Raw genomic sequence first — 13,691 nt, 5'->3', positions numbered from 1 at the left:
GTTATTCAAACAGTATAGCAATATTTGTATAAGTTATTACAATTACATTGCAATTTGAAAAAATTTTATTTGTTAATAACAAAATAGGTCAGAAATGCACGATGCTGCCGTTACGACGCGGTTCGGACTACTGTTAGAAGCCTACTGCCGAGGCATCGGTCCACATTTAAAATCTGTAGTTCGTCAAGTCGAAGCACTAGAGAAACTCACAAAATTAACAGATATTTTAAAAGAGAGGAAAGATGAAACTCAAAAGGTTTTTTTAAATTAATTTTTTTAAAGTTTTTTTGAACAGTCAGGAGAATCCAAACTGCTATTTTTTCTTTCAGGAACGTTTAAAATTTCTTTATGAACAAGTGAGACAAGCTGACTATTTAGAAGCCTTACAGAATTTTCCTTCTCCATTAAATAGTAGTCATGTCTTAGGAAAGTTAATGTATGTATTTTTACATATTAAGTGTTTAATATTAATCATTACTCTTAATTGATTATTGTTGAAAAATATCTTACAGAACATTGAACAAGATTTTTCTGTCAATTTATTTTTCCAAACACACTCAAAAATTTTAAATTTTAAATTTATTATTTTAAATGAAAATTAAAAATGAAATCTTACGAAAGTAATTTATTATTAGAAGATTATGATGTGTCAAAATATTTTATGCTTAAAATCAATCTTGTAGATAGATTCAACTTGCTGCTAAAGTCTTTGGCCATATAACAGGGACACATTTAAACTTTATTACAAATATTTTTATTAAATTAACAAACTGAGTCCTTAAATATTATCAAGTTTCTTTTTATCTCTAATTTATGAAAATGAAAATTTTAATCTTGATTTCTGGAAAAATAATAGTTTCAAGTCTTATCTACAGAATTCAATTAAATTTGATAGTTTGAGTGTACTTGCTTCAAACACTTAAATAAACTATATATTTGTCATTTATTCTTTTGATTTTTATATATTTTTACATTTATCAGCTAAGTAAATACAGTTATACTTGCATTAACAGCAGTTCATCATTATTTAATTTGTAAGTAAAAGATTGTTTACAAACACATTAAATTATTTACTCATTAGAAGGAGCATAACATTTTTATTTATTGATAAAATATGATTAAAAGATATGGATAATATGATAAGGGTATATTGACATAAAGAAAAACGAAATAAATGATAATTCTGTATTTCAAATGAAGCCATGAATACATTTTAAAATTATACAAATTATTTTCAGAGTTGAAGATTGTAAAATATTAGATTCTGCTAAGCGTCCCTTGTGGTTGGTGTGGCACAATCCCGATCCGATGGCCGAATGCCTTTTTAAATTTAATGCCATCATTTTTAAAAATGGCGATGGTAAGGGTTACACATTGGTCTATTTTATGTGAACATTTATATTTTTAAGTTTATTTTTAAATCTATATTTTTAGATTTGAGGCAGGATATGTTAACATTACAAGTGATTCAGATTATGGATAGTATTTGGCAGAATGAGGGCTTGGATTTAAGGTAAACATTTATACAATCTTATACGTACAAAAATCTTTCTACATATATATAAGATAATTTTTCTAGAATGATGCCTTATGCTTGCTTGGCAACTGGCAAGCACGTGGGAATGATTGAAGTGGTACGAAATGCAAAGACAGTGATGAACATACAGAGAAAAGGAGGTCGAATGGCAGCATTTCAAGTAGATTCCACCCAGCTACATAAATGGGTGAAAGAAAAGAATAAGGGAAACAGGTAGGCTTTATTTGGATTTACTCTGGTAGAATGTTTTGTACTGAAAACGTGTTTATTTTTCTCAGGTACGAACAAGCCATTGAAACTTTTACACTTTCATGTGCAGGATATTGTGTGGCAACTTTCATTTTAGGAATTGGAGATAGGAATCCAGATAACATAATGGTCAATGAAGGTGGCCAAGTAAGTATAGTGATTTTAATTTGTATTCAGTGTTTTTAAGGTATTATACCATCAATAGAAAGGAGAACAAGTCTAACAAAAAAGAAGAGCCACTTTAGCTCTCGTATAATTGAACACAAGGCTAGACAAGAAGCATATCGCATAATTCAGTGTTTTTTATTTGAAGCTTCAATTGATTGTACAATACAAGAAAATAGTTTTTCAAATATTTGATATTAAGTAGAAACCTTAATATTTTTGAAATTTTTATTGCTATGTAACTAGCTAGACAAAAATAAGAAATAGAAAACTATTCAATATTTTTTACCATGGAGGCATAGTGTGTGTCTTCTTTTATTATGCCCATTGTAAATTAGGCTCTACCACTTGTGAAAAATTTCTGGGGTTGCTTGCCCAGATTCCATAGAATGGGAGTTATGTGGCCTTAACCTTTCTTAACCATCTGTAAAATCCCTATTCATTGTTCTAAAGCCTCTGTTGCCAGATTGTAATCACAAACATCAGTGCTTAAAACAGGGTTCAATGAATTTTAGTTGTGGAAACTAAAAAAATACTTGCTATTAATCAATGTGCAAGAACTGTTTTTTTAGCTTCAAACTATTACAAAATCTGGCCTGTTTCTAGCTGCCTTTGTTTGTTCCTTCTAATTTTTACTTTAAGATTTAGGAAAATCTTCAAATGTTGTTCCTTTATGCTGTGTATTTTGGGTTTAACCACAAAAAACATGTTCTGCAGTATGACACTTGTGCACGAAAGAACCAAAGAGTGTGATTGTATGAAATGCAAACTTTTGATGTATTATTCTTATTTCATTATGTTGATGTAAGTACAGGTATAGGTACAGTGACCATATTTTTTGGGGGAAAATAAAGGACATATCAAAGAAAATAAAAAAAAAACCTTATAAAATTCAGTTATACAATTACGAAAATAGTAGCATACAACAACGCATACATTAAAATTTTAAACAATCGACGAAATACTTCGAAAAAAGACGAAAAAAGAACGTAGACATTTAAATAAAAAACGGAATCTAAAAATATGCGAAAGAATGACATTGGATATAGTCCGTTCTTTTTGCATCTTTAAAATGTTAAAATTCCATACAGTTCATTTGAAAGTTGTATTTGACAGAAATACATGCTTCTAATGTGCTTACTTTTAACTGGGTTTTTTCATTCATCCACATATTATTCACCAGTGAAAATATTCGTTCGACGGAGGCATTAGATCCAGGGAGACATAAACAAAATTCTACCATTTTACAAATGTTTTTAAAAGCAATTTCTGTAAAATGTTCAAAAATCTCAACCCACCTTTGATGGCAGGGCTCGTTATTCTGTCGCCATTCGTCGATCTTTTCATTTGTGACATATTTTTTTACACACAAAACTTCATCAAATAATTCACCGTCGAGTATATTTACGGATGAAGGATTCGAAATAAAAATATAGCTTTCCTCTACCTTCGCCGTACCATATTCTTTTGAATCATTTAATTGATTCAAAAGAATATGGTGCGAAAACATTACAAATGGTTGCTTCCGTTTTCGTTCTTGCACAAGAATAGTTTTCCTCAAAACATTTCTTAATTAATTTAGAAGAGCAGTCATTTGATTGAAATGAATAGTTATGTTGTATTGAGTGATAACACCAAGATGCCTCTTTTAGTGTTAAAGCCTTTAGGTTGTCGTCAGAATTTTTATTAATGAAAAATGAGTTTAACGATTTGTGTTTCGCTGTCTGAATATGCCGTGTAATTGCTGATCTGCCACTATTCGCAATATTAAAGCTGGATAAACATTTGTTGCATTTGACATCACTATCCGTTATTCCTTTTTTTAATAAATGGAAATTCTTCTTGTAATGTTTGATTAAAAATGCATTTTCTCTTGGGTGCCATGATAAATTATCTACAAAATATAAATTAAATAATACCTAAATACGAAAAATTAGAAATAATAGACTAAAAACTCACATGCAGTCCCTGTGTAACTAATTAACGTTGCGTAAAAGTGTAGTAACTGACGCGAGGTCCACGTGTGTACTGTCCAGAGAAAAAAAAGTGTACTATAAAGAAAAGGGAAACTGAACGGTAAAAATGTCACATGCTCGAGCCCCCGAAGATTGCCGACAAGTAGTGACGAATACTCACCAACGCTCCAAGTGTATTATCCACCAACTAGAGAGTTGGAATACTATCACAAAAATTCCCATAAGAGTGTCCACCTCCTGGTACTTTCAAAGGGCCGTTCGGTTGGCGACACACTGCACTACCACGCTCTATATGTAGCAATGTACGACACGATGACAATGCTGGTCGTGATGGCGTAGGCCTACACGAAACTAACTTGTTCAATATATTATTTTAAAAAATTTTTTGAAACTTTGCGTCGACTTTACAAAATAAAAGACAAAACGCCTATTTTAGAAAATAAATAAAGTTAGAGGACAGAACAGTGAAATAAAGGACTGTCCTCTTAAATAAAGGATGTATGGTCACTATAGGTATAGGACAAAATAATAGGAACACCGCTTTTGAAATGTGTTGTACTTCGACCATCCAATACAGCCTTGCCACATGTCACAACAATCTGCCATCAGTCAAGCATTTGGCAGTGTGACAGTTGATGAGAAAATTCTGTTCCCAGCAAAGAGGCATGATTAATGGAGCTTGCCTTACTGGAGCATCCATGTCTAGAACAGCCAACCTTATGGGCGTTCAAGGCCACTGGTCAAGGGTTGTGACAGCCTACACAAAACTGGAAAAAGTGTCCTCTGCGAAGCAGAACAGTGGGAGAAAGTCAAAGTTGACCAATTGGGATAGACAAGCATTGAAGAGGATAGTCGCCCAAAAACGTAAGACTACACTGTCGCATATAACCTCCGAGATGAACACTCATCTCCAGAACCCCGTATCCACCAAAACTATTCAACGGGAGCTGCATGCTGCGAGCATTCATGCCGAGTAGCCATCCCAAAGCCATTAGTGTCATTGCAGAATGCTATGAAGCAATGACAGTGGTGCTGAGATCACCGAAACTGAACACAACAGCAATGGGAACAGGTCACCTGGTTTGACAAATCATCATTTACATTATTTCAGACCACCGAATGTGTGTTCATCTGGCAAACACCAGTAGAGGCATTTCATGTTGACTGTCTGGTTCCTACCATGAAGCATGGAGGGGGCTCTGTGATGCTATGGGGGGCAATATCGTGGCGTGGCTTGGGGCCTCTCATAGTCCCAAGGGAGAAGGTCAGAGGCGAGCATTATTACAGTATTCTCGCAGATCATTTACACCCTATTCTTCATACTGTTTCCTGGAGAATGTCCTCTATTCCAAGATGACAATACCCCTGTACATATGGCTTGCTGTGTTCAAACATGGTTGGATGAGCATAATGATGAAGTGGAACATCTCACGTGGTGTCCTCAGTCTTCTCTCAACATGATTGTTCTCTAAAAAACCCCAGAAAGGCTCAAAGTCCGTGCTTGGTTTCCTCCTCCATGCACACTACCTGAACTCGAGACCCTGCATGAGGAATGGATGACCTTTATTTCTCAATCCCACATCAGATTCAGGCCAATGGTGACCCAACTCCCTACTAATAAATATTTTGTCCTATAGCTGTAGTCCGTTGTGGCATTTTCTGCTGCATCATGAACATCATATTTCCCATATACTGTTTGTTGTCTTTTAAAATAGGCATTCTGTAGTTTTTTGTATTGGTGTCTGATAGAAAATCCTTACTAACAAGGGAACTGTCGGAGTGTCATCTAATAGATTTTAATAAAATTTAGTTAATAATTACGTTAAAAGTATACAAACTCTATGACAAATTTCTAGTAATTCACTAAAAGTGTTAATCAGAGTTATTAGCAATCAAATGTCGTACTATTTTATAGTACTTAAACACAAATATGCAAATTTTTAGAAGTGAAAGGGTCGCGGAGGAAGACGGCGATATTACATTTAGAATAAATTCTGGAATTTTCGAAAATGGGAGAAGAATTAATAAAATTTAGTTTAATTACGTTAAAAATATACAAACTCTATAGTAAACATTTGTAAAGTTTACTAAAAGTGTTAATCAGGATTAATAGCAATCAAATGTCGTACTATTTTATAGTAGTTTAACACAAATATGAAAATTTTTAGTAGTGAAAGGGTCGCGGAGGAAGATACAGTAATACCTCGATTTTCGTTGACTTTGGTTTTCGTCGATTTTTTGCAAAAAATTTGCCTCGGATTTCGTCGGCGTGCCACATGATCTCGTTGCTAATTTTGCGAAAACAAAGAGCGACCCACGCATTTTTCTGCTCACAAGTCCTCGTGGCGGTGTTTTTTGCTGTACGAGCATTACTCCGCGCGTCTAGCCAAACAATTCCATTGCTTCCATTCTTTTTAGTTCCATCGTGGGACCAAAGAAAGTTTCCAGAGCCAGTAGCCCTTCGAACAAGGCCAGGAACACGATCGAGTTGAAGGAAATCATTAAAAAATACGTGACTGGCATTAAAATTGCTGAAATCGGTCGCATGTACTGTACTTTTCGGGAAGTCATCATCCACAATAAGTTTCGTTGTGGCGAAAAAGGAAGCAAAAAGGAGGCTAATGTAGCGAAAGGCGTAAATGTGCTAATGAAACAGAGACCGCAAACAATTGAAGAGGCCGAACAGTTATTATTAATTTCGATCAATCAAAAACAGTTAGATGGTGATTCTGTTTCGGAGACCATTGTATTAGTTTTTTATACTCATTTTATGTTAATTCCTTAATTTTTTTAGTATTAAACACTACGAAAACAGAGGTATCACTGTATTACATTTACAGAGTAGAAGAAGAAATAACTCAAATAAATATTATAAAAGATTAGATATATATACTACTTTAACAATGAAATTTAATATAAAAGTATTGATAGAATAAATATAAAGAAAACAATCGAAACGTAATAAATAAATACATTTTAATAGATATATTTAAAAGTTATTATATTCACAAATTATTAGATGGACAACTATTTACATGATATTTTTCAACAAAGCAAAATAAACAAAGAATCTGTTGGCATCGTGCACATTTAACAAATCGAAGATTTTCGCAATTACTCTCGACACAATTTAAACTGTCAGTGTTTAAAAAAGAAAAACAAACTTGTTTTACATTTAAGAATTGACACTTTTCATTTAAGAGTCCAGAAGCGAACCATGCATGTTTAATCAAATTATTAAATATTGGCGCAGATAATTGATGATGAAGAATCGAATGTAATTTTATAATGCCATTTCTAGTTGTCCAAAACAATTTCATTGAAGAATCATTACAGAATAATTGTATAGCATTTAAAATTTCTTTAGCTAAAAGTTTTAATTGTCTATGAAATCCGACATCTAAAGGTTGGCATATAGACGTACACTTTGGTGGAATAATTAATATTTCGCATGAATTTTGATTTGTAGATGTTTGAAATACTGTATTATAAATATTAATATTTGTTTGTCCACTCCACGAGTCAATTATTAATAAAGAGTTTTCTGTTATATTTGGAGATAATACGTCTTTTACATAGTTTGTAATAATTGCTGTAGATAATTTGCCAGATGAGCTAGCTGTAACAGTTACGTTTGGGGCATTGAACAGCGATGCTTGAACTCTACGTCCAAAGGTTCCATGAGCCTCTTGTAAGCAAATAAATACATTACCTACAACTTGTCCGTTAGCATTAATTAAATATTGAACAGTGTAGGAATGCGTTACTTTATTACTTGGAGAATGTGCAAATCCAATAGTGTTTTTTTCTCCTTTATATGAAAGTGTTCTTGGTGAAATCATTTCGTATGAAAAACCACACTGATCCGTATTGAATATGAAGTTACGTGAATAAGACGGCAATAAATTTTTTACTGTTGTTTGAAATTGCGCAGCTTTTACTAATATATCCTTTTCGTTCACTATTTCTGTTTTATTTACAAGTTTTGTAATCTTTCGAGATACTAATCTATATTCTTTTTTAAATTTTGCAACCCAAGAATCACTAGCGGTAAACTTAATTGAACTATTCAGTTGAAGAAATTTCTGTAATGCCCATATTTTTAATTGATTTCCTTTAACAATTTTATAGCTGCCTCGAGCTTCGTCAAACATTTGTTTAGTATGTTCTTTAATGATTTTTAACGTTTCAATTCTATGCTTTCGAGATTTAAATTGTTTTTCCCATTTATATAAATCACTAAAACGTTTTAATTCTTTAGCTCCTTTCCGCTGTAATGTGTGTAATTTCCATTTTGGGTGTTTCTTATGCAAGTTAAGAATTTCTTCTTTTCGTTTTGTTGAGATTATATTCTTATCGAATTTTTCATCATCTGAATATCCCGATTCACAGTCAGTGTCTGCGTTATCAGTTTCTTTCTCTAGAAGCAGACGTGTTATTTTATTATCTGAAATAGGCCTATCTATAATCAAATTATTATTTTCCATCTGACAAAACTCTTCGTCATCTCTACTTACATAACTACTTAAAATATCGCTAAATGCATTAAAAAGCAGTTTGGCTACCTGTTTATCAACGTCTGAAATATTAGGCCTACAAATATTTTCTGTAGGCCAAACATTATCACATAAACGTTTAAATTCTGCTATAATGTTTTGAATATTTACATTTAATTCTCCCATTTTCGAAAACTAGAATTCATTCATAAATGTAATGGCGCCGTCTTCCTCCGCGACCTCTTCACTACTAAAAATTTGCATATTTTGTGTTAACACTTTTAGTAAACATTACAAATTTAATATAGAGTTTGTATATTTTTAACGTAATTAAACTAAATTTTATTAATTCTTCTCCCATTTTCGAAAATTCCAGAATTTATTCTAAATGTAATATCGCCGTCTTCCTCCGCGACCCTTTCACTTCTAAAAATTTGCATATTTGTGTTTAAGTACTATAAAATAGTACGACATTTGATTGCTAATAACTCTGATTAACACTTTAGTGAATACTAGAAATTTGTCATAGAGTTTGTATACTTTTAACGTAATTATTAACTAAATTTTATTAAAATCTATTAGATGACACTCCGACAGTTCCCTTGTAAGATCATTAGGGTGCATACTGTGGAGTTCCTGACAGTGTTTGTTGTATATGTATATAATCTGTTGTTTGTCTCCCCTTGTCTGTCCATTAGGATATTTTCCAGGCAGGTTCATTATTGTTTATTTGGTTTGTTTTGGTGTACTGGTACTTCAGACCTCATAACACATATAGTGTGTGTACACAAAATACTGGAGAACACTTACAACTGTTCGTTGCAAGTGACATGCAGCCATGCCTAAGAAATTCTGGTATAAGTTGTGGATTGTTGTGTATGTAAAATGTTTGGCTAATTCCTTGTGCAGAGATGCAAATTCTTTGAAGTGGTTGGTTGTTGTGTATGTGTATTTGATATAGGGCATGATTAGTGCCTCAAATGTTTTCATTTTTGTGTGTGACTATTGATCTGCTGATCAATAGTCTTCAGTCCAGTTGGTATGTAAGGTAGTTGTATAAAAGTTATCTACAAAGACTTAAATAATATTTTGTTTTTGTATTATACAGTATAAGTCTACAAGTGGTAGCTAGTGTGTGTAATTTTCTTCAATATTTACCTAACCTTTAATTTTGGTGTTATGTTGTTTTTAGTGTATTAGTCAACATTATACAACAATTAGGCAAGCTGTATATTTACTATAGGGTTAATTAATTCTGCATCTGTGTTAGCATTTTGTTGTTCCCAATCTTCTGTGTGTTGTTTGTGGAATAAGATTGTTATCTTCTGTTCTTTTCTGATCAGCAATCCTTTGGTCTGACAATGAGATGTGGGTGTAATAGATACAGATCATGAAACCATTCATTTCATCACACCACTTCATCCGTTGGTGTGTATTGTTGCATGTATTTGTGTTTGTGATGCAAAAATTTCCACTGGTGGCTAAGGGAAACTATGGTAATTTTTCAAATGAGTCTCTCCACCTAATATACCTTTTGACCACAAATGTAGATCTTGTTAATCCAGGTAATGTCTGAACTGGTATTACACTCACAGTATGATTGTGTACAAGATATGGCTTATGTACTCTGTAACCTAAGCTCTGTATTTATTTTTGACTGTCTTGACATGTGGAACACACTGCTTTAGACCTTACTAGCAATTCACCAGTTCACTCTATGGTTGATTGGAACTATTGAGCTCTCTCTCATCTGTAAAAGGTTGTGACTAATGAGAGAGTTTAAGAGGACCCCAAGGTAAAAAGAATAATAATAGTGTCGTCATCTTATCCAGCCTGTTAAGAGTGTTTTACTGGGACAGGCAAGTAGTGAGAGTAATATGATGAAATTCAACTTCATATTTTTGGCTGCATGCATAATGGAAACATCTCTTGCTGTTGTATAATAGTTTAAGCAAGTAATTGTACTACCCCATTCCTGGACATTTTATGCTATGGAGTCTTGACCTTAAGATCATTTATTAGTAAAAACGAGCAAAAACCCTGGCCGTAAATATTTTTGATCACGTGGCAGCCGAATAATTGTATCCTGGCACTGCATACAAAAATCCAGGCGGCACTTTCAGGAGAATATAAAAGCTCATGCAGTCCTCCCACCACAAGGCTTTTCCCGCTCTTTTCTGGCTTGTTCACTTGTACGGTTCCATCCTAAATCTTGTAGCCGAGATCTCTTTACTCGACAAGTGTAGTGAGTATTGTAGATTACTGTAAATAAATCCATTTGGAAAGAAACCTGGCTTTGGATATTTCAAATCTTAACGAACATTTAAGTGGTGATACTAGACCGCCACACACATGATTATGATATTTTATGCCGGAGCAGGTCATGAACACTGCTCAACTCGTTTTAATGCTTGTTTTAACTTTTGATGTGAATATGGCCATAAAACAGTAAGATCCACCAATAAGAAGTCAGTGGAATCTAGGTCATTGTGACATTGTGTGAAAATGGCAGAAAACAAGCTTTTATGTATGTTCTGTCATGGCTACTTAGAAAAGACCTGGAACAGGTCTGGAAAGTATCCATGTAGCTACAACAAGAGGTATCCCAATTATAATAATGGATGCCTAAAACAAGCGATATGGACGGCCAAAGGAAAGTCTTTCAATTTAGATGAGTATATAATAAAAAAAATTTAAGTGTATATCAATACACCATGTATACAACTGCAACTTCGACGGTACTATTGAAGTAAAGCCAGACCTCCACCGTAATTAAAAGTATTTATAGCCAGGGTTTTTACACTAGTGGAGTTTTGCCTAACTTCTTATCCTTACATATATGAGCAACTGAAAGAATTAATTACCATAATTTATGTTAAATATTTTAAAACAGAAATTCTGATTCAGATTAACAGTTTTAATGTATTTTGCAGATATTTCATATTGACTTTGGTCACTTCCTTGGCCATTTCAAGAAAAAGTTTGGTATCAACAGGGAACGGGTGCCATTCGTCTTGACGGAAGATTTTCTGTACGTGATTGCAAAAGGGGCAGAAAATCCAAAGAAGAGCAAAGAGTTTCATTCGTAAGTAAAGGCAGAAAGAAAAAAGTATATTAATACTTTGATTAATTTAATTAGTAATCAAAACAATTTACTTTCAGTTTTCAGCAGCTGTGTGGTAAAGCTTATCTTGCCCTCCGACGTCACGCCAACCTTCTCATCACCTTGTTCACCATGATGTTGTCCACCGGAATTCCGGAACTGCAGTCGATAGACGACATAAGCTATCTGAGGAAGACGTTACAGGTCGACAAGAGCGAAAAGGAAGCCCTGCAGTATTTCCAGAACCAGTTTTACGAGGCTTATGGCGGAGCCTGGACTACAAAACTGGACTGGTTCTTCCACAGTGTGAAACACCTCTGAAAGGATCAGATGATATAAAGTTGCAAGAATCCTCACCCGTTGGCCGGATGTGTTCGGCTTCCGGTTTAGTAAGTCGTAAGGATCGAAACGAAAAGAGAAAAAGGTGCATTTCAAATGCAGATGTATTTAAAAATTTTAGTTTGTTTCATGAAATGATCATTTATCATTAAATTTATCAACAATTGCCATCATTTCTGGCATTAGATTTATTATTATTGTACAGTACATACACAAACACAAGTTAATCATTTAACAAAAAGTGGTTTTGGTGTATAATACTGTTGATAGGGGGTTTTTTTTTACTAGTTGAACAGATTGGATGAAAAAATTACCCTCTGGCACACACAACTGAAGAAAAGAGTTTAACTATACATAAAGTGAATAGATACAGTAAGATGTGATAAGTCTAATCAAAGATCACAAAATTGCAATTTTGAATTTTAAAGTCTAAATTCCAAACCAAACGTTTTCTTACGAGTTAATGCATTGTCTCCATTAAACAGGAAGCTGATATTTTTATATAAAAAGCAAAAATAACAATTGACATTAATTATGCAATGAAAAAAATACAATGGGAGATGCGGCATCTAACATTTGAAAGAGCATATCTGTTGTGACCAGACCGATGTCCTCAAAGGGAGTATAACTGTATCTTTTCCTTGTCTCTTTTATCTGGTTCTTTATCTGCTCTACTTTCTATAGTGGAATTAAGTTTTAGTTTCAATGCTTGAATACTTATTTCTGTAGATGATCATTCATCCTCTGGTGTTTGTTGCATTGCTTGTCTTGTATTCTCCCTTTCTGGTTGAACTCAACGTTAACTTATTTGAAATTTGCCGTACGATATTTACACCTTTGATGGTTTATTTGATATTGCCGTACATCTATAGTCTTAACATCTTTGAATAGTTTGTTGAGTTGATGAAGTAATGCCCACTGTGTGTTTGTGCAGTTTTAATGGCAGAAATACAGGAAGAACAATTCATACATCTTTGATGTGTCTACTCATCAACATGATTTCTTAGTGGCACAAATGCAACAAAATCAGCTTGGTAGAATCATCTCTGACCAATTGCTGCTTCCTGTGGATGCAGCCTTTATTTAGACTTTTGTGTCCCGACTGTAGGGGATGCAGCACGATGGACCGTTCCGTCTTGTCCATGTCCTGCAACCATATGGTGTCTGTGTCTATGTCTTTCTTTGGACTTTTGCATCCAGACATTACAGAAGCCAAAGAAATGTAAACAGTTATGCCAGTTCCAGGAAATCAAGGTTCCCGTACCGAGATGCAGTGGTCCTCCCAAATTGGCTAATCCATTTTCCGGCTGCACCGAGCACACGGATGTGCGATGCCTTTTACGTCAAGAATTCAAATGACTTTTATTTCCACTTGTTATCCATGGCTACAGTGGTCCCATCTGGAAACATTCGACTTACGTAAGCCACATAAAGATCATATTGTATTTTTAGATTTATGCACCAACAGGCATTATTATACAAGGCTAAATCAAAAAAGTATTGTCTGCATAGCATAGCATTTTGAACTCTTTGTTTTAGATTTTAATTCCTTCTATCTTTTGTGTCAAAGACTACTACTGTCGTCATCTGGGTTTCTTGAATATCTCAAATTTAATATTCAATTTTCAGTATGTAATTTATGGTTAGGACTATTACTCCTCTTTAAAGTTTCATTTCAAAGACAATAAGTGATTACAATATTACATCAAAAGGACAATTTAAAGGAACATTAAGTGCCTTATCTTACCTGGATAAATGCTGCAATATGCTCCAACAGGGAGGAATGCAAGCATGTGTTCTATTCTGCAACAGATTTGCCATCCATT

General features: G+C 33.7%; 1 protein-coding gene across 1 annotated transcript in view; it reads left to right on the top strand.

Annotated features, from left to right (window-relative positions):
- Positions 1-12,038, top strand: part of LOC136976993 (phosphatidylinositol 4,5-bisphosphate 3-kinase catalytic subunit alpha isoform-like) — a 41,697-nt gene extending 29,659 nt beyond the window's left edge. The window contains exons 12-19 of the mRNA XM_067272400.1: positions 88-256; positions 330-436; positions 1,239-1,360; positions 1,435-1,513; positions 1,580-1,750; positions 1,816-1,933; positions 11,357-11,508; positions 11,586-12,038. Coding sequence (XP_067128501.1) covers positions 88-256; positions 330-436; positions 1,239-1,360; positions 1,435-1,513; positions 1,580-1,750; positions 1,816-1,933; positions 11,357-11,508; positions 11,586-11,847 — 1,180 coding nt within the window. The 3' untranslated portion in view covers positions 11,848-12,038. The remainder of the gene's footprint in view (positions 1-87; positions 257-329; positions 437-1,238; positions 1,361-1,434; positions 1,514-1,579; positions 1,751-1,815; positions 1,934-11,356; positions 11,509-11,585) is intronic.
- The last annotated feature ends 1,653 nt before the right edge of the window (positions 12,039-13,691 follow it).

This window comes from Centruroides vittatus, unplaced genomic scaffold (genome assembly GCF_030686945.1).
Source record: "Centruroides vittatus isolate TY-2023 unplaced genomic scaffold, ASM3068694v2 contig_439, whole genome shotgun sequence".
Lineage (NCBI taxonomy): Eukaryota > Metazoa > Arthropoda > Arachnida > Scorpiones > Buthidae > Centruroides > Centruroides vittatus.
Note: the sequence above shows the minus strand (reverse complement) of the source record. Positions and strands in the feature narration are given on the sequence as shown.